This window comes from Electrona antarctica (genome assembly GCF_951216825.1).
Source record: "Electrona antarctica genome assembly, chromosome: 24".
Lineage (NCBI taxonomy): Eukaryota > Metazoa > Chordata > Actinopteri > Myctophiformes > Myctophidae > Electrona > Electrona antarctica.
In genome coordinates, this window is record NC_136803.1 from 29,130,212 (window position 1) to 29,151,704 (window position 21,493).

The following is a 21,493-nucleotide window of genomic DNA, read 5'->3' on the forward strand; positions in this document are numbered from 1 at the left end:
GAATGGCTACCCAAAGCAAAGCAAAGTTCTTTGTTTACCCAGGGTGAATGGACTAAGCTCGAGATGCTTGTTTACAGCCAGACCCTGCTCATAGAACATTTCATGGTAGGGGTTCAATGCCTTGCTCAAGGGCACTTCAGCGGTGGTAATTTTAACGTGCCGGTCCGGGGATTTGAACTGGCGACCTTTCCGATAACAAGACCGCTCCGCAAACCGTTCGGCCACCGCGGCCCCTAAACATCACACTTTTACATATACAGTATATACATAAGTGTCATGTCAAGATGTTTTGGTAACCAGATGTCTCCCTTTGGGTGGGACAGTCCTTCATTTCCATGACTCTTTTGCTGTCCCACAAATTGAGACCCTGTCCCACATTGTGACTGACAGGCACAAATGCCTTAATAGTTGGCTTTCTGTTGTAAAGCTATCTCATTCTCTCTTTCCCTGCAAGATGTGTTTTTAAAGGGGAAAACCACCCATTTTCAACATTTTATACTATGTCATTAATATACCTTAGAGCTGTTGTGTGGAAATAATAAAAAAGTCCTCCCATGTTGTGTTTCCTAGAACTGTAATTATGAAAAGAATCATTAACATGGTGAAACACATCTTGATTTTGTCATCAAGATGTGTTTCACCATGTTAATGATTTTTTTCAGACCTCTAGTTCTAGGAAACACAGAATGGAGGAACCTTTTTTTATTATTTTCACACAACAGCTCTAAGGTATATTAATGACATAGTAAAATGTTGAAAATGAGTGGAATGCCCCTTTAAGCCTGTTAAAATAATGAGAAATATCCTATAGGCTACAGTAACAGAACCAAGTCGGCCTATACCACCCACCCATGACCAACATTTACATTTTAAAACGTTAAACGTTAAAATGTGAGACATCAGAGGAGTTTAATAACAAAATGATAGGCCTATGGTGGAATATAACAGTTTGGATCTGGTCACCCTAGATAGGTTGTAGTTGTAGGACTAATGACTGGTCTAACCTGAGACTAGTCATTGGTTAGACATGCGTTAAGGTTAGGTTTAGGTGTGCTGCCCCGTGGGAGGTTAGCGTCATATAAAACATCATAACTTTTAATTACTTAAACGAGGGACCAATATATGTGATCTTGTAACTGAACACCAACGTTGTGTGGTATAGATGTTTATTAGTTTTTTTAAAATAAGATAGATTTTGATCTTTCAGATCTATAATTTCAACATAAATCAAAGGTAAATATGCATCAATACAAAGTTTACACACTAAATAAAACAATGAATAAGAAAATTGGTGATCCACAGTGGTGATTCTATATTTTATGATGAATATATACAACAGTATCATAAATCATAAATGTCTTTCTATTTTAAAGTTTTAGTAAAAATCACACTCGTGTGAAGTGAGGGGCACAGTGAGGACAGTATTTATATCAGCCAGATGTCTTACATCGTCATTTACTGCCCTAAACAAACATTAAAGTCCATAGACTTGGCCGGTCTATCATTTTGGAAAGCCACGCATTGGACGGGCTAGCGCCCCTCTATAGCCATCAATTGATTAATATTACCAGTGTTTATCGTAGTCATCATCATCATCAACATTATCATCAACATCAACAACATCATCATCATCATCATCATCATCACCTGTAACTACGTTATTCCACAGTTACACTGACCTTTCCCGGTAACATCCTAAGAGGCATGTTGGGCTGAGAAGTCCAAATACATGGAAACAGTGTTTCAGTGAAAGTGTGTGTGATGGTGTGTATGTGTGTGTTGGTATCAGGATCAGAGAATGACAGCTTTCTTCTTTTCCAGTCCAGCTGGACTCTGATCCTCTGAGGTTTCTGCTTCAATGAGAGACGAGTGACTGACCCTAGTGGTCCGGAGTATGCTACGTATTCACCTTTAGCTGAAAGTTCTATTCCGCTGTCTTGCCCCCCTCTGTCTCCCTTCCTCTGGTAAGAATCTGGTAACACACCCAGTGCCCATTCTTTATTGTCTCCAACCTCAACGTCCCAGCTGTGAGTCCCTGAGCTAAAGCCCTCAGAACCCAGGACAAATTTCTTGACGTCAAACCTCTCTGGGTTGACAGGAAGCAACTGACCCTCTTCTCCACGTCTCACACTGGTCAGATCCTCAGAGAGGGTGTATAATGGATGGGCCGTGTTGGGGTCCAGAATGACCGGATTGTAGGCGATGATGTCCTTCATCTTGTTCCAGACTCTGTAGGTCAGGTTGCCCAGGTGTTTGGACACGTCTATCAGTGCTCCTGCGACCGGCTTTGGGTCCGGCGGCGGCGGTGTGAGCTGGACTCTCTCCATCGTGGTCTTGTAGTTCTGCAGGAATGAGACGTGTTCTGCTTTCAGCTGCTCCTCTGTGGCTCTGATGTTGTTTGAAACGGTTGATATGTCTCTGTTCAGACCCTTAATCCTCTCCTTCATCCTCTGACTCTTCTGCTGCTCTTCCTCCCTCAGTGCAGTGAGGCTGGCCTCCTCTTCCTCTTCTAGAAACTGATGCATCTTCTTAAACTGGTCCTTCATCTGCGTCTCCGTGTGCTGGGTCTGGACCTTGATGTGTTCTGCTGTTTGGTCACAGTTTGTTTTTACTTCATTGAAGACCTGTAGCTTCTCCTGTAAAGTCGTCAGTAATCTCTGGACTTTCTCCTTGTGATCCACTGCGGCTTCATCGACGGGACTGAAACTGTGTTTGGCGTGTTTTTTAGAATCTCTACACACGACGCACACTGGCTGTCGACATGTCAGACAGAACAGTTTGAGTTTCTCAGCATGCAGACCACAGAGACCCTCGACCTCAGACCCTGTTGAAGCTCTCTGCTGTCTCTCCTGTACGAAGGTCTCACACAGGTTCTTCAGAGCCAGGTTTAAGGGAATATCTATTGACCGTCTCTTCTTACAAACGGGACACTCCTTTATTTCCTTCTCTCGCCACCATTCCTGCAGACAGTCTTTGCAGAAGCTGTGGCTACACGACAGGATGACGGGATCTTTAAAGATGTCGTGACACACGGGACAGGACAAATCCTCTTCCGAGAAAGACACCTTGGATGCCATTTTGTCTTTTGAGTGAAGCTACGAACACTCAAGCCAGGAAATCAGCCAGTCCCTACAGTACAATGTTCCCTGAAGTCTAATTTCACTGTGAATCGCGGTTGTGGTTAAAGTCCAGTCAGCTGTTGTTAAAGTCGATTCAGCAGCCGGTTGTTCCAGGGGTCTGGGTCAGTATTCAGCAGGTTGTTCCAGGGGTCTGGGTCAGTATTCAGCAGGTTGTTCCAGTGGTCTGGATCTGTGAAAAACGAGGAACAGGACACGTTCTTTAGTGTTGCTTGGCTCGGTCAGCAGCGATTTATTACTCACACAATATATATCAATATTCGAACAAGAAGGCACTGGAGCAGCTCAGACGATTTAGGCCCTTATTTTATTTGTAACGGTGCAGGTAAAAAAGCGACAACGTTTCGATGTGTCAGTTACATCTTCGTCAGGTCATAGCCCGAGGGGGCAACACAGTAAGTAGTTAGGTAAAGTTACCTTAAGTTGTGGCAAATCTGGGAAAAAAATGTTTACCACTAGCTTTCTTCACAGATGTGTTCATAAAGGTGTCTACTATCACAGAAAAAATTGTTCCAACCCAACTCCCTTGGGAAACTTTGTGACAGCTGCTGAAAGTTGGGGTACCATACAATACATTATAAGGCAAAATGTGCTGACCTCATCACATTTGTGATGACGGCTATGGCCTTTTTAAGCCCAAGGAGTGTTTTTCGTGCAAAACTAATGCTTGGAATGGATTCAGAATCATGAAAACCCCCTAGTTTGACCCCTAGTTTGGCCATAGACTCCATAGTTTGGCCATAGCCACTTGCCCAAATATGCCCAAATGTGCTGACTTCATCACATTTGTGATGACGGCTATGGCCATTTTTAGCCCAAGGAGTGTTTTACGTGCAAAACTAATGCTTGGAATGGATTCAGAATCATGTAAACACCCTAGTTTGACACGTCACATGCTAGCATAATGAAATGTATAACATTTTGCCTTATAATGTATTGTATGGTACCCCAACTTTCAGCAGCTGTCACAAAGTTTCCCAAGGGAGTTGGGTTGGAACAATTCTTTCTGTGATAGTAGACACCTTTATGAACACATCTGTGAAGAAAGCTAGTGGTAAGCATTTTTTTCCCAGATTTGCCACAACTTAAGGTAACTTTACCTAACTAAAGGCTTAAGTACACACATGGTGCAGGGGGCACGCCCTTGGTTAACCAATGTCACACAGCCAGCAATCATTAGTTCATACATCATTTCCACGTGGAACCTAACAGTGAGGGATTATCCAGATGAAAGTTAAAGTGCATTGAGACTATAAATATACAGACTATAAATACACAGGTGTAGAAAGAATAGTACAAAAATAGAACATATTTGGTTTTCGAGACAACTATCAAGTTCATATTTAAGTAAAGTGTCAAGTACAAAAATAGAACATTTTTGGTTAAGAGAAAGCTGTCAAGTTCATATTTAAGTAAGGTGTCAAATACAAAAATAGAGCAACATTTTTGGATTAAGAGACAACTGTCAAGTTCATATTTGAAGTACATACATTAATATATATATAAGATTAAAACCAAAATTAAGGGAGAAGACCAAAACTAGTTTGGGGATAGACTGCTTTGGGGGCCAAGTAAATGGCCAAGGACATACAGCACAAATAATAATAGGGCCCCAGTAGGGGGCGGGCGGCAAGGGCAGCACAGCAGCAGTGGTGTAGAGCAGAAGCAGCCTGAGTGGTGGTCTGGTGGTGACACTTGAGGGATTCTAAGGGAAAATTTGAGGAAGCAGGACAATTTCAGTTCCTCGTTTAGGCCCATGGGTTCGAGTGTGTTAAGAGTGTGTATCCACACTCGAACCCATGGGCCTAAATGAGGAACTTGTATTTGACACCTTACTTAAATATGAACTTGACAGCTTTCTCTTAACCAAAAATGTTCTATTTTTGTACTATTCTTTCTACACCTGTGTATTTATAGTCTGTATATTTATAGTCTCAATGCACTTTAACGTTCATCTGGATAATCCCTCACTGTTAGGTTCCACGTGAAAATGATGTATGAACTAATTGCTGGCTGTGTGACATTGTTTAACCAAGGGCCTGCCCCCTGCACCATGTGTGTACTTAAGCCTTAAGTACACACTGACACATCGAAACGACACATCGAAACGTTGTCGCTTTTTTACCTGCACCGTTACAAATAAAATAAGGGCCTAAATCGTCTGAGCTGCTCCAGTGCCTTCTTGTTCGCATATATATGTCCTGCTCCTGAGATGCACCAGATTGGCCTGCTATAGGCTAGAGGCGCGGCTGGAACTCCCTTCTACATATATCAATATTCATTTGCATTCAATATCAAAATATATCAAAATAATAACAACATACATCTTACTTCACAATAGCTTCAAAAATACAAAAGACAATAAACCAAATAAATCAAAAATAAACTGTATCCTTCATAAAACCAAAAATAAAGTGCACAATGATAACCCTTTTGACGTAATATCCAATCTGTATTCTTACTCTCAACATACAAACTTAATACTGTAGTCAGAACACTCAGATTCCATTTATCATAACTAATACATTTCCTAAATCTAATACTCAAAATAACACGTTTTCATTCAGACACGCACGCACGCACGTGCATGCGCACCACGTGTGCTGTCTGTGTGGTAACAAACCTGAAAAACCTGTAAAACTACCTGGCAAACTACCTGGCAGCAGCCATTATTCAACTCAATCAAAACAATAAAACTACTGGTCCAAACTCACTTCAAGTACACTTAAAACGTTACTAAACATGTCACTGACAGTTCACAGTAGTTTCAACATCATTAGGAATGTTTATATATGGTTTTTATACCTGTGAAAAACGAGGAACAGGACACATCCTTTAGTGTTGCTTGGCTCGGTCAGCAGCGGTTTATTACTGACTGCGCATGCGTGGGACCGAGACTATAGGCAGTTCCTCTATGATTCACAGTAGCGCAGGAGCGCCATCTATTGACTAGGAAGTCTAATAAGATGTGGCATCTCATAGAAAAGTGTCAATAATGTTAGAATAGTTCTAATAAATCTTAAAACATGGGGGGTGTATGTTTTAGTGCAAAACTATAATAGAGGCTATTTCTGAACCCTCTACATCTGCTCGCACTGGAAGTGTGTGTTTGATCTGAAGTTGAATCTTATCGTCTGAGATGAGTGTGACAAGAGGCGGAACCACACACACACACACACACACACACACACACACACACACACACACACACACACACACACACACACACACACACACAGTGGAATTTGACCGTTCAAAGTACTTTACAATGTGCACCGTAAATCATTAACCCTAATTGTACAAGCTGTGCAACAGAGACAGCAGAGATATACAAGTCACCTGCTTTATTTTATTTTTATTTGACATTTTGGATGCATGGGGAAAGGCTGTGATAAATTGTGCTGATCGTTAATGCCATGTGTCAGTTATGTTTGCACAACAGGGTCAAAGGCCTAATCTAATGTACTGTATATGGGGCCTTGAAAGATCTACAAGTTCACGTGTCAGTGTTTTGAGCTTGTAGATCTGCTATTTTGCACCACACAGCTGAGTAGAAATCAGGCATTTCAATGCCAAATACATTTTAGTCGACAAAATCAACTGTAGATTTAGTCGCTTAAAATCTTATGATATTTAGGCGACTAAAACTAGACTAAAGCTAATACTTTTCAGATGACTAAAAGTGTTGTCAAAATCAACACTATACTCAAGTGGTTAGTTTTCATTCTTCATTCATTGAATACTGTAGTTCTTTCCCTGGTTCAGTGTAGTCCAGGCAGCACATTGTAGTTTCCCCTAACTATCCCTAAACTTATTTGCCATTTTTTACTATTTTGAAAATAATTTGAAAATAGTTAAACTAGCTCAACTTTTTTTAATGTTGCCACTACTGTTGGAGCAGCCATAAACTAAACAGGTTCATCTCGATGTTCTGGGCATCTTTGTAATGTTAGTGTTAGTAAAAAGCAGGTAAAAGAGTAACGTTTGAGGCAGACTAACATCAGTCACTCTACCGTTCACTGGTAGTAGTAGAGGTGCGGGTTTAAACCCTGCAGCTACGTCGAGTCCGCCTACAGGAAATACGTAAGCTGCGACCATGAGACCCGTTTCTGAATTCGTCTATAGGCACCAACCTGCTCATGGGGAGCAGTTTGGGGTTCAGTGTCTTGCTCAAGGACACTTCGACTGAGTCGACTCTCACAACACAGTGGGAGCCTTCAGTGCGACGTGTTGTAAGCTTGTAGCCTAGATGGCCTATTTTTGGTTATTAGTTATTTCAGTCTTCAAGAAAACCCTAATGACCTCATATATTTCATAAGCACACGCGTTAAAAGCCTCAATTTGCAATTTCTTCAACAGGTTAGCTGAATGGCTACCCAAAGCAAAGCAAAGTTCTTTGTTTACCCAGGGGGAATGGACTAAGCTCGAGATGCTTGTTTACAGCCAGACCCTGCTCATAGAACATTTCATGGTAGGGGTTCAATGCCTTGCTCAAGGGCACTTCAGCGGTGGTAATTTTAACGTGCCGGTCTGGGGATTTGAACTGGCGACCTTCCGATAACAAGACCGCTCTGCAAACCGTTCGGCCACCGCTGCCCCTAAACATCACACTTTTACATATACAGTATATACATAAGTGTCATGTCAAGATGTTTTGGTAACCAGATGTCCCCCTTTGGGTGGGACAGTCCTTCATTTCCAAGACTCTTTTGCTGTCCCACAAATTGAGACCCTGTCCCACATTGTGACCGACAGGCACAAGTGCCTTAATAGTTGGCTTTCTGTTGTAAAGCTATCTCATTCTCTCTTTCCCTGCGAGATGTGATTTTAAGCCTGTTAAAATAATGAGAAATATCCTATAGGCTACAGTAACAGAACCAAGTCGGCCTATACCACCCACCCATGACCAACATTTACATTTTAAAACGTTAACCGTTAAAATGTGAGACATCAGAGGAGTTTAATAACAAAATGATAGGCCTATGGTGGAATATAACAGTTTGGATCTGGTCACCCTAGATAGGTTGTAGTTGTAGGACTAATGACTGGTCTAACCAATGACTAGTCTAGTCTAAGACTAGTCATTGGTTAGACATGCGTTAAGGTTAGGTTTAGGTGTGCTGCCCCGTGGGAGGTTAGCGTCATATAAAACATCATAACTTTTAATTACTTAAACAAGGGACCAATATATGTGATCTTGTAACTGAACACCAACGTTGTGTGGTATAGATTTTTATTAGTTTTTTTTAAATAAGATAGATTTTGATCTTTCAGATCTATAATTTCAACATAAATCAAAGGTAAATATGCATCAATACACAGTTTACACACTAAATAAAACAATAATGAATAAGAAAATTGGTGATCCACAGTGGTGATTCTATATTTTAGGATGAATATATACAACAGTATCATAAATCATAAATGTCTTTCTATTTTTAACTCGTGTGAAGTGAGGGGCACAGTGAGGACAGTATTTATATCAGCCAGATGTCTTACATCGCCATTTACTGCCCTAAACAAACATTAAAGTCCATAGACTTGGCCGGTCTATGACATACTTTTGGAAAGCCACGCATTGGACGGGCTAGCGCCCCTCTATAGCCATCAATTGATTAATATTACCAGTGTTTATCGTCGTCATCATCATCAACATTATCATCAACATCAACAACATCATCATCATCATCACCTGTAACTATGTTATTCCACAGTTACACTGACCTTTCCCGGTAACATCCTAAGAGGCATGTTGGGCTGAGAAGTCCAAATCCATGGAAACAGTGTTTCAGTGAAAGTGTGTTTGATGGTGTGTATGTGTGTGTTGGTATCAGGATCAGAGAATGACAGCTGTCCTCTGTTCCAGTCCAGCTGGACTCTGATCCTCTGAGGTTTCTGCTTCAATGAGAGACGAGTGACTGACCCTAGTGGCCTGGAGTATGCTACGTATTCACCTTCAGCTGAAAGTGCTATTCCGCTGTCTTGCCCCTTTCTGTCTCCCTTCCTCTGGAAAGAATCTGGTAACACACCCAGTGTCCATTCTTTATTGTCTCCAACCTCAACGTCCCAGCTGTGAGTCCCTGAGCTAAAGCCCTCAGAACCCAGGACAATTTTATGGACGTCAAACCTCTCTGGGTTGACAGGAAGCAACTGAGCCTCTTCTCCACGTCTCACACTGGTCAGATCCTCAGAGAGGGTGTATAATGGATGGGCCGTGTTGGGGTCCAGAATGACCGGATAGTAGGCGATGATGTCCTTCATCTTGTTCCAGACTCTGTAGGTCAGGTTGCCCAGGTGTTTGGACACGTCTATCAGTGCTCCTGCGACCGGCTTTGGGTCCGGCGGCGGCGGTGTGATCTGGACTCTCTCCATCGTGGTCTTGTAGTTCTGCAGGAATGAGACGTGTTCTGTTTTCAGCTGCTCCTCTGTGGCTCTGATGTTGTTTGAAACGGTTGATATGTCTCTGTTCAGACCCTTAATCTTCTCCTTCATCCTCTGACTCTTCTGCTGCTCTTCCTCCCTCAGTGCAGTGAGGCCGGCCTCCTCTTCCTCTTCTAGAAACTGATGCATCTTCTTAAACTGGTCCTTCATCTGCGTCTCCGTGTGCTGGGTCTGGACCTTGATGTGTTCTGCTGTTTGGTCACAGTTTGTTTTTACTTCATTGAAGACCTGTAGCTTCTCCTGTAAAGTCGTCAGTGATCTCTGGACTTTCTCCTTGTGATCCACTGCGGCTTCATCGACGGGACTGAAACGGTGTTTGGCGTGTTTTTTAGAATCTCTACACACGACGCACACTGGCTGTCGACATTCCAGACAGAACAGTTTGAGTTTCTCAGCATGCAGACCACAGAGACCCTCGACCTCAGACCCTGTTGAAGCTCTCTGCTGTCTCTCCTGTACGAAGGTCTCACACAGGTTCTTCAGAGCCAGGTTTAAGGGAATATCTATTGACTGTCTCTTCTTACAAATGGGACACTCCTTTATTTCCTTCTCTCGCCACCATTCCTGCAGACAGTCTTTGCAGAAGCTGTGGCTACACGTCAAGATGACGGGATATTTAAAGATGTCGTGACACACGGGACAGGAAAAATCCTCTTCCGAGAAAGACACCTTGGATGCCATTTTGTCTTTTGAGTGAAGCTACGAACACTCAAGCCAGGAAATCAGCCAGTCCCTACAGTACAATGTTCCCTGAAGTCTAATTTCACTGTGAATCGTGGTTGTGGTTAAAGTCCAGTCAGCTGTCAAGTCGATTCAGCAGCAGGTTGTTCCAGTGGTCTGGGTGAGTATTCCCTCCTGTAGCTGTGAATGGTAAGACAGTCTGTCTGTGTTACCGGCCTCAGACCTAGGGGAGTCTGGGTCGGCACAAGCGATACACAGGCTTGAATGCGCTGTGGATCTGTGAAAAACGAGGAACAGGACACGTTCTTTAGTGTTGCTTGGCTCGGTCAGCAGCGATTTATTACTCACACAATATATATCAATATTCGAACAAGAAGGCACTGGAGCAGCTCAGACGATTTAGGCCCTTATTTTATTTGTAACAGGGTGCAGGTAAAAAAGCGACAACGTTTCGATGTGTCAGTTACATCTTCGTCAGGTCATAGCCCGAGGGAACCTAACAGTGAGGGATTATCCAGATGAAAGTTAAAGTGCATTGAGACTATAAATATACAGACTATAAATACACAGGTGTAGAAAGAATAGTACAAAAATAGAACATATTTGGTTTTCGAGACAACTATCAAGTTCATATTTAAGTAAAGTGTCAAGTACAAAAATAGAACATTTTTGGTTAAGAGACAACTGTCAAGTTCATATTTGAAGTACATACATTAATATATATATATAAGATTAAAACCAAAATTAAGGCAGAAGACCAAAACTAGTTTGGGGATAGACTGCTTTGGGGGCCAAGTAAATGGCCAAGGACATACAGCACAAATAATAATAGGGCCCCAGTAGGGGGCGGGCGGCAAGGACAGCGCAGCAACAGTGGTGTAGAGCAGAAGCAGCCTGAGTGGTGGTCTGGTGGTGACACTTGAGGGATTCTAATAGTAAGAGAAATCTATGCAAATCTGGGAACTAAATCGTTACCAAGAAATGTCTTCACCAATGTGTTTCTAAAGGTGTCTAATAACATGTACTAAAAGTTTGAAATTCAACTCCTGTGGGAAATTGAGTTATTAGCATAATATGCATAATATGCCCATAACATCCTATATAAGGCAAAAAAGTCCAAATTTCATCATTCTTTAAGTAACATGTGACATATGAAACTAGGGTGTTTGCATGATTCTGAATCCATTCCAAGCATTAGTTTTGCACAAAAAACACTCCTTGGGAGGAAAACGGCCACACAAACGTGATGAGGTCAGCACATTTGGTCAAGTGGATATGGCCTAATTTAGCCCAAGGAGTGTTTTTTGTGCAAAACTAATGCTTGGAATGGATTCAGAATCATGCAATCACCCTAGTTTCATATGTCACATGCTACTTAAATAATGATGAAATTTGGACTTTTTTGCCTTATATAGGATGTATGGGCATATTATGCATATTATGCTAATAACACAATTTCCCACGGGAGTTGAATTTCAAACTTTTAGTACATGTTATTAGACACCTTTAGAAACACATTGGTGAAGAAATTTCTTGGTAACGATTTAGTTCCCAGATTTGTCAAATACCTGATAAAATGCCCTTACTATAAGGGAAAATTAGAGGAAGCAGGACAATTTCAGTTCCTTGTTTAGGCCCATGGGTTCGAGTGTGTTAAGAGTGTGTATCCACACTCGAACCCATGGGCCTAAACGAGGAACTTGTACTTGACACTTTACTTAAATATGAACTTGATAGTTGTCTCGAAAACCAAATATGTTCTATTTTTGTACTATTCTTTCTACACCTGTGTATTTATAGTCTGTATATTTATAGTCTCAATGCACTTTAACTTTCATCTGGATAATCCCTCACTGTTAGGTTCCACGTGAAAATGATGTATGAACTAATGATTGCTGGCTGTGTGACATTGTTTAACCAAGGGCTTGCCCCCTGCACCATGTGTGTACCTAAGCCTTAAGTACACACTGACACATCGAAACGACACATCGAAACGTTGTCGCTTTTTTACCTGCACCCTGTTACAAATAAAATAAGGGCCTAAATCGTCTGAGCTGCTCCAGTGCCTTCTTGTTCGCATATATATGTCCTGCTCCTGAGATGCACCAGATTGGCCTGCTATAGGCTAGAGGCGCGGCTGGAACTCCCTTCTACATATATCAATATTCATTTGCATTCAATATCAAAATATATCAAAATAATAACAACATACATCTTACTTCACAATAGCTTCAAAAATACAAAAGACAATAAACCAAATAAATCAAAAATAAACTGTATCCTTCATAAAACCAAAAATAAAGTGCACAATGATAACCCTTTTGACGTAATATCCAATCTGTATTCTTACTCTCAACATACAAACTTAATACTGTAGTCAGAACACTCAGATTCCATTTATCATAACTAATACATTTCCTAAATCTAATACTCAAAATAACACGTTTTCATTCAGACACGCACGCACGCACGTGCATGCGCACCACGTGTGCTGTCTGTGTGGTAACAAACCTGAAAAACCTGTAAAACTACCTGGCAAACTACCTGGCAGCAGCCATTATTCAACTCAATCAAAACAATAAAACTACTGGTCCAAACTCACTTCAAGTACACTCAAAACGTTACTAAACATGTCACTGACAGTTCACAGTAGTTTCAACATCATTAGGAATGTTTATATATGGTTTTTATACCTGTGAAAAACGAGGAACAGGACACATCCTTTAGTGTTGCTTGGCTCGGTCAGCAGCGGTTTATTACTGACTGCGCATGCGTGGGACCGAGACTATAGGCAGTTCCTCTATGATTCACAGTAGCGCAGGAGCGCCATCTATTGACTAGGAAGTCTAATAAGATGTGGCATCTCATAGAAAAGTGCCAATAATGTTAGAATAGTTCTAATAAATCTTAAAACATGGGGGGTGTATGTTTTAGTGCAAAACTATAATAGAGGCTATTTCTGAACCCTCTACATCTGCTCGCACTGGAAGTGTGTGTTTGATCTGAAGTTGAATCTTATCGTCTGAGATGAGTGCGACAAGAGGCGGAACCACCCACACACACACACACACACACACACACACACACACACACACACACACACACACACACACACACAGTGGAATTTGACCGTTCAAAGTACTTTACAATGTGCATGCCGTAAATCATTAACCCTAATTGTACAAGCTGTGCAACAGAGACAGCAGAGATATACAAGTCACCTGCTTTATTTTATTTTTATTTGACATTTTGGATGCATGGGGAAAGGCTGTGGTAAATTGTGCTGATCGTTAATGCCATGTGTCAGTTATGTTTGCACAACAGGGTCAATGGCCTAATCTAATGTACTGTATATGGGGCCTTGAAAGATCTACAAGTTCACGTGTCAGTGTTTTGAGCTTGTAGATCTGCTATTTTGCACCACACAGCTGAGTAGAAATCAGGCATTTCAATGCCAAATACATGTTAGTCGACAAAATCAACTGTAGATTTAGTCGCTTAAAATCTGATGAATCTGATGATGATATTTAGGCGACTAAAACTAGACTAAAGCTAATACTTTTCAGGTGACTAAAATATGACCCAAAAAAAAAAGACTAAAACTAAATGAAGTGTAGTCCAGGCAGCACATTGTAGTTTCCCCTAACTATCCCTAAACGTATTTGCCATTTTTTTACTATTTTGAAAATAATTTTAAAATAGTAAACTAACTGTAAATCGCTCTGGATTAAGAGTGTCTGCTAAATTGTAAATTGCTGTAATGTAGAATTGCTCCGTTACAACAAGCAAAAGTCCTGATTTACTTCAGTAAACGTACATAAGTATTGGCATCAAGATGTACTTGAAGTACCAAAAGTAGAAAGTACTCGTTATTAGGGATGGAGCTCGTTAAGGTTTTATTGATAACGATCACCTTATCGAGCAGGCTTATCGAGCCGGGTCCTTAATCCCCTCGTCTTTTTTTTTAATGTTACCAAACTTTTTCACCCGTTCCACCATAGTTCCACGGCAAAACGATGACGCACCACGCAACCACCCGTCGCGTCCCAGACCCCTTATACCCGATAACAGACTCGACAAGCCAAAAGCTTATTGATAATCGGGTCTCGATAAATGCCGAACCGGGTTTGTAATGGACCCGATTTTCGGGCTCCATCCCTACTCGTTATGCAGACTGTCTCCTGTACTCTCTTCCCTTCCACACATGTCCTCAGGCTGACACGTGGATCTTCAAGTCAGGGACGTGCAGAGAGGGTTAGAGGGGCAGGGGCTGAAATCCCATATAAAGAGGGCACTTTTGGACAAAAATACCAGATCTACAAGCTCTCAACGCGCCGCGCTGTGACGCGCTGAGAGCTTGTAGATCAGCTATTTTCGAGGCGCAACCCAGCACTCGTTAGCTAGTGGAGATGTACTGCATGGTGTAACGACATGGATTTCTAAACAAATTTGATCAAAACACTGTGTTCAAGTTCAGGAGACTTTGGGGGAAAAAAGCAATTCTCCTTAAGGTTGGCATGGAAAGGAGTGGGCATTTTGCATTTCTTTCACCATGTGGTAAATGCTGCATTCGTGGTCTGGAAAGGGCAGTTGTTTTACAGACGGGTAAAAGGGCAGTGGCTGAAGCCCCCTTTGATGTCTATGTGTGTACGTCCCCTGCTTCAAGTTCTCGCTTTACAACTTCAAAATAATGGTGTAGCCTTTCTCCAAAGAGCTTTACAAAGATATATAATTTATCTTCCCCCTGAGATTTTTTATTTAACTACATTGCAAAAGAAGTAGCAGTAATTTTGACATAATTGCCTTCCTTGATGAGCATCAACGACCATCATCACCTGGGCACAGACACACACAGCTCCCCTCTACAGTGCTCTACTACTGAAAGTGACTATAATTTCTCTCCAAAAGCACTTGAATATGATGGAATATGACTAAAGCTCACATTTCACATCACACACTAGCCCCCCTAAATTTTGAAAATCGTCTTTTTTTATTTCAATGAATCGATTCATATCGTAAATTGTAAATTGTAAATTGCTGTAATGTAGAATTGCTCCGTTACAACAAGCAAAAGTCCTGATTTACTTCAGTAAACGTACAGAAGTATTGGCATCAAGATGTACTTGAAGTACCAAAATGGAATGGAAAGGTGTGGCATTTTGCATTTCTTTCACCATGTGGTAAATGCTGCATTATACCGTTCACTGTAGTAGAAGAGGTGCGCCTGGTGAGGGTTTAAACCCCGCAGCTATGTCGAGTCCGCCTACAGGAAATACGTAAGCTGCGACCATGAGACCCGTTTCTGAATTCGTCTATAGCAGGGGTGCCCACACTTTTATGACGTGAGAGCTACTTTCAAAATAAATCAGCTCAACAAGATCTACCCACCATTGCTGAAAATAGTTTAAATATGTACCGGGGCTTTAGAATAGTGGTGCTGGCATTACATATAGGACAGATGCACTTGGAATGGGAAATAGAGGGGGCGAAATCTAATAGTTAGGTTTTTTGTATTTAATTTGTAATGCTACAGACGTTTGTGCACAGCAACACTGTTGATAACAAAATATTGCATTGTGAGTTTGAGCTTACATACAGGCCCCTTTTGTCAATCAATCAAGTCACCTTTAACTCAAGTGGCAGATTCCAAAAATAGTTTTTTATATATTTAAATTAAATATCCTGTGCTCTACCTGCACAGCCTTTGTGATCTACTGGTAGATCGCGATCTACCTTTTGGGCACCCCTGGTCTATAGGCACCAACCTGCTCATGGGGAGCAGTTTGGGGTTCAGTGTCTTGCTCAAGGACACTTCGACTGAGTCAACTCTCACAACACAGTGGGAGCCTTCAGTGCGACGTGTTGTAAGCTTGTAGCCTAGATGGCCTATTTTTGGTTATTAGTTATTTCAGTCTTCAAGAAAACCCTAATGACCTCATATATTTCATAAGCGCAAGCGTTAAAAGCCTCAATTTGCAATTTCTTCAACAGGTTAGCTGAATGGCTACCCAAAGCAAAGCAAAGTTCTTTGTTTACCCAGGGTGAATGGACTAAGCTCGAGATGCTTGTTTACAGCCAGACCCTGCTCATAGAACATTTCATGGTAGGGGTTCAATGCCTTGCTCAAGGGCACTTCAGCGGTGGTAATTTTAACGTGCCGGTCCGGGGATTTGAACTGGCGACCTTTCCGATAACAAGACCGCTCCGCAAACCATTCGGCCACCGCGGCCCCTAAACATCACACTTTTACATATACAGTATATACATAAGTGTCATGTCAAGATGTTTTGGTAACCAGATGTCTCCCTTTGGGTGGGACAGTCCTTCATTTCCATGACTCTTTTGCTGTCCCACAAATTGAGACCCTGTCCCACATTGTGACTGACAGGCACAAATGCCTTAATAGTTGGCTTTCTGTTGTAAAGCTATCTCATTCTCTCTTTCCCTGCAAGATGTGTTTTTAAAGGGGAAAACCACCCATTTTCAACATTTTATACTATGTCATTAATATACCTTAGAGCTGTTGTGTGGAAATAATAAAAAAGTCCTCCCATGTTGTGTTTCCTAGAACTGTAATTATGAAAAGAATCATTAACATGGTGAAACACATCTTGATTTTGTCATCAAGATGTGTTTCACCATGTTAATGATTTTTTTCAGACCTCTAGTTCTAGGAAACACAGAATGGAGGAACCTTTTTTTATTATTTTCACACAACAGCTCTAAGGTATATTAATGACATAGTAAAATGTTGAAAATGAGTGGAATGCCCCTTTAAGCCTGTTAAAATAATGAGAAATATCCTATAGGCTACAGTAACAGAACCAAGTCGGCCTATACCACCCACCCATGACCAACATTTACATTTTAAAACGTTAAACGTTAAAATGTGAGACATCAGAGGAGTTTAATAACAAAATGATAGGCCTATGGTGGAATATAACAGTTTGGATCTGGTCACCCTAGATAGGTTGTAGTTGTAGGACTAATGACCAGGCCTGGAATTTCATCCTTTTAGGGGCAAGGCCACTTGGCCTTTAGTGTGGTCAACTTTTTAAGGGCACAAGGCCAAGTGCCAGGGCATGAAGGCCATCAATTAAAACATGATTTTCCGATGAACATTGGTTCAGAACAGTGCTTCTTAAATAAATAATCACAGCTTTAAATAACAAAATATAAGTAGCTACTGTTGTAAAATATTGTAAACATGTTTTGGGGACCCAGTCCAGAGATGAAAATCATAATGAAATGGCCTAGGACCCTGTCAGGCTGTCACCCTAGGCTAATTAATATAAATTTAATTTGGGGGTCCTTGAAATTTAAATGGCTGAGGATCATTGGGTTAAACTGTGAGTTAATTCACATAAAATACAATGACAGCCTACATAACTTTTGAATAAGGGCTTGGTTTAGAAAAGCCTATATTTTGTGCTAAACTAATATATTGAATAACATGGCATTGTAGAGAGGTTAGTGACAGATAAGATAATTTCTCCATTGTGGGGCTGCACCGCTGCAGGACTGAGGACTCTGCAGTAAGTCAACACAAAGTGAAAGTGCAGCTTCAAATCAGTTTTTTGTTCTTACCTGGAGACAGTGTGTGCTGTGCACAGGGGAACAATTGTTTAATTATATCCATGGTGTCTTTCTGTCGCTATCCATAATGCGACGCAAAAGTACATTTATGTTTGTTTTGGTGGGCTAGATAGATTCGGTAGATCTCCTCCTTGTATGGACAGCCACGCTGTTTCGCATTAGACAAAAGGAAATCAGCTGGACCATGTCCGACCAACGTTAATACATGTGACGTAGGACCGCCACACTGTCGCAACTGTAGGAAACATTGTTTTGTTTTGAGTGATAGTTGCAGTTTGACCGGATAGCTAGATTAGCTACACTAGTAGGCAGCGTGTGGGCTAAATGCCCTCTGTTTACTCTGTCAGTGCGTGTATGTGTGGCGCGGAGGAGGAGGCGTGCGGGTGTGTGTGTGTGTGTGTGTGTGTGTGTGTGTGTATGCGCGCGTCATGACGACCAGCGGCAGCGGGGGTAGTTATTAAGGCAAAGTACCGCAAAATAATCAAACCACTTTGCAAATGGCAACACAACTACAACACAGATTTGTTCTGCGCGGGACGTGAGGGGAACATTGGTTACCGTAATGACTGGAAAATTGCGATAAACGGTAAAATGAACTTCTGTGGGCGCCGGTCGGGGCACCACGGCCACTGTGGCCGTATGGGCATATACTTTTTCGAGGGGCACACGGCCAAAGAGAGGGGCAACGACGGCCATGGCCGCCGTGGCCGCCGTGAAATTCCTGCCCTGCTAATGACTGGTCTAACCTGAGACTAGTCATTGGTTAGACATGCGTTAAGGTTAGGTTTAGGTGTGCTGCCCCGTGGGAGGTTAGCGTCATATAAAACATCATAACTTTTAATTACTTAAACGAGGGACCAATATATGTGATCTTGTAACTGAACACCAACGTTGTGTGGTATAGATGTTTATTAGTTTTTTTAAAATAAGATAGATTTTGATCTTTCAGATCTATAATTTCAACATAAATCAAAGGTAAATATGCATCAATACAAAGTTTACACACTAAATAAAACAATGAATAAGAAAATTGGTGATCCACAGTGGTGATTCTATATTTTATGATGATTATATACAACAGTATCATAAATCATAAATGTCTTTCTATTTTAAAGTTTTAGTAAAAATCACACTCGTGTGAAGTGAGGGGCACAGTGAGGACAGTATTTATATCAGCCAGATGTCTTACATCGTCATTTACTGCCCTAAACAAACATTAAAGTCCATAGACTTGGCCGGTCTATCATTTTGGAAAGCCACGCATTGGACGGGCTAGCGCCCCTCTATAGCCATCAATTGATTAATATTACCAGTGTTTATCGTAGTCATCATCATCATCAACATTATCATCAACATCAACAACATCATCATCATCATCATCATCATCATCACCTGTAACTACGTTATTCCACAGTTACACTGACCTTTCCCGGTAACATCCTAAGAGGCATGTTGGGCTGAGAAGTCCAAATACATGGAAACAGTGTTTCAGTGAAAGTGTGTGTGATGGTGTGTATGTGTGTGTTGGTATCAGGATCAGAGAATGACAGCTTTCTTCTTTTCCAGTCCAGCTGGACTCTGATCCTCTGAGGTTTCTGCTTCAATGAGAGACGAGTGACTGACCCTAGTGGTCCGGAGTATGCTACGTATTCACCTTTAGCTGAAAGTTCTATTCCGCTGTCTTGCCCCCCTCTGTCTCCCTTCCTCTGGTAAGAATCTGGTAACACACCCAGTGCCCATTCTTTATTGTCTCCAACCTCAACGTCCCAGCTGTGAGTCCCTGAGCTAAAGCCCTCAGAACCCAGGACAAATTTCTTGACGTCAAACCTCTCTGGGTTGACAGGAAGCAACTGACCCTCTTCTCCACGTCTCACACTGGTCAGATCCTCAGAGAGGGTGTATAATGGATGGGCCGTGTTGGGGTCCAGAATGACCGGATTGTAGGCGATGATGTCCTTCATCTTGTTCCAGACTCTGTAGGTCAGGTTGCCCAGGTGTTTGGACACGTCTATCAGTGCTCCTGCGACCGGCTTTGGGTCCGGCGGCGGCGGTGTGAGCTGGACTCTCTCCATCGTGGTCTTGTAGTTCTGCAGGAATGAGACGTGTTCTGCTTTCAGCTGCTCCTCTGTGGCTCTGATGTTGTTTGAAACGGTTGATATGTCTCTGTTCAGACCCTTAATCCTCTCCTTCATCCTCTGACTCTTCTGCTGCTCTTCCTCCCTCAGTGCAGTGAGGCTGGCCTCCTCTTCCTCTTCTAGAAACTGATGGATCTTCTTAAACTGGTCCTTCATCTGCGTCTCCGTGTGCTGGGTCTGGACCTTGATGTGTTCTGCTGTTTGGTCACAGTTTGTTTTTACTTCATTGAAGACCTGTAGCTTCTCCTGTAAAGTCGTCAGTAATCTCTGGACTTTCTCCTTGTGATCCACTGCGGCTTCATCGACGGGACTGAAACTGTGTTTGGCGTGTTTTTTAGAATCTCTACACACGACGCACACTGGCTGTCGACATGTCAGACAGAACAGTTTGAGTTTCTCAGCATGCAGACCACAGAGACCCTCGACCTCAGACCCTGTTGAAGCTCTCTGCTGTCTCTCCTGTACGAAGGTCTCACACAGGTTCTTCAGAGCCAGGTTTAAGGGAATATCTATTGACCGTCTCTTCTTACAAACGGGACACTCCTTTATTTCCTTCTCTCGCCACCATTCCTGCAGACAGTCTTTGCAGAAGCTGTGGCTACACGACAGGATGACGGGATCTTTAAAGATGTCGTGACACACGGGACAGGACAAATCCTCTTCCGAGAAAGACACCTTGGATGCCATTTTGTCTTTTGAGTGAAGCTACGAACACTCAAGCCAGGAAATCAGCCAGTCCCTACAGTACAATGTTCCCTGAAGTCTAATTTCACTGTGAATCGCGGTTGTGGTTAAAGTCCAGTCAGCTGTTGTTAAAGTCGATTCAGCAGCCGGTTGTTCCAGGGGTCTGGGTCAGTATTCAGCAGGTTGTTCCAGGGGTCTGGGTCAGTATTCAGCAGGTTGTTCCAGTGGTCTGGATCTGTGAAAAACGAGGAACAGGACACGTTCTTTAGTGTTGCTTGGCTCGGTCAGCAGCGATTTATTACTCACACAATATATATCAATATTCGAACAAGAAGGCACTGGAGCAGCTCAGACGATTTAGGCCCTTATTTTATTTGTAACAGGGTGCAGGTAAAAAAGCGACAACGTTTCGATGTGTCAGTTACATCTTCGTCAGGTCATAGCCCGAGGGGGCAACACAGTAAGTAGTTAGGTAAAGTTACCTTAAGTTGTGGCAAATCTGGGAAAAAAATGTTTACCACTAGCTTTCTTCACAGATGTGTTCATAAAGGTGTCTACTATCACAGAAAAAATTGTTCCAACCCAACTCCCTTGGGAAACTTTGTGACAGCTGCTGAAAGTTGGGGTACCATACAATACATTATAAGGCAAAATGTGCTGACCTCATCACATTTGTGATGACGGCTATGGCCTTTTTAAGCCCAAGGAGTGTTTTTCGTGCAAAACTAATGCTTGGAATGGATTCAGAATCATGAAAACCCCCTAGTTTGACCCCTAGTTTGGCCATAGACTCCATAGTTTGGCCATAGCCACTTGCCC

General features: G+C 42.0%; 4 protein-coding genes across 4 annotated transcripts in view; 1 reads left to right on the forward strand and 3 right to left on the reverse strand.

Annotated features, from left to right (window-relative positions):
• LOC306917419 (gamma-aminobutyric acid receptor subunit alpha-5-like) overlaps nt 1-21,493 on the forward strand; it is a gene marked incomplete at its 5' end in the record, with an annotated part of 104,152 nt that overhangs the window by 71,356 nt on the left and 11,303 nt on the right. The window lies entirely within an intron of this gene.
• Nucleotides 1,140-3,361, reverse strand: LOC306917417 (E3 ubiquitin-protein ligase TRIM35-like). The gene has a single exon (XM_079495642.1). It carries the CDS (start codon nt 3,075-3,077, stop codon nt 1,659-1,661), a length of 1,419 nt encoding a protein of 472 aa, XP_079351768.1. The 5' UTR covers nt 3,078-3,361; the 3' UTR covers nt 1,140-1,658.
• On the reverse strand, nt 8,841-10,322 carry LOC306917138 (E3 ubiquitin-protein ligase TRIM35-like; the record flags this gene model as incomplete). The annotated part of the gene is made up of 1 exon (XM_079495271.1): nt 8,841-10,322. Exon 1 carries the CDS (start codon nt 10,257-10,259, stop codon nt 8,841-8,843), a length of 1,419 nt encoding a protein of 472 aa, XP_079351397.1. The 5' UTR covers nt 10,260-10,322.
• LOC306917418 (E3 ubiquitin-protein ligase TRIM35-like) lies at nt 18,886-20,961 on the reverse strand. Its single transcript, XM_079495643.1, has one exon. It carries the CDS (start codon nt 20,675-20,677, stop codon nt 19,259-19,261), a length of 1,419 nt encoding a protein of 472 aa, XP_079351769.1. The 5' UTR covers nt 20,678-20,961; the 3' UTR covers nt 18,886-19,258.

Excerpts from the sequence above, each read along its gene's own strand:
- LOC306917418 (XM_079495643.1), bottom strand. The coding sequence starts at position 20,677 with ATGGCATCCAAGGTGTCTTTCTCGGAAGAGGATTTGTCCTGTCCCGTG.
- LOC306917417 (XM_079495642.1), bottom strand. The coding sequence starts at position 3,077 with ATGGCATCCAAGGTGTCTTTCTCGGAAGAGGATTTGTCCTGTCCCGTG.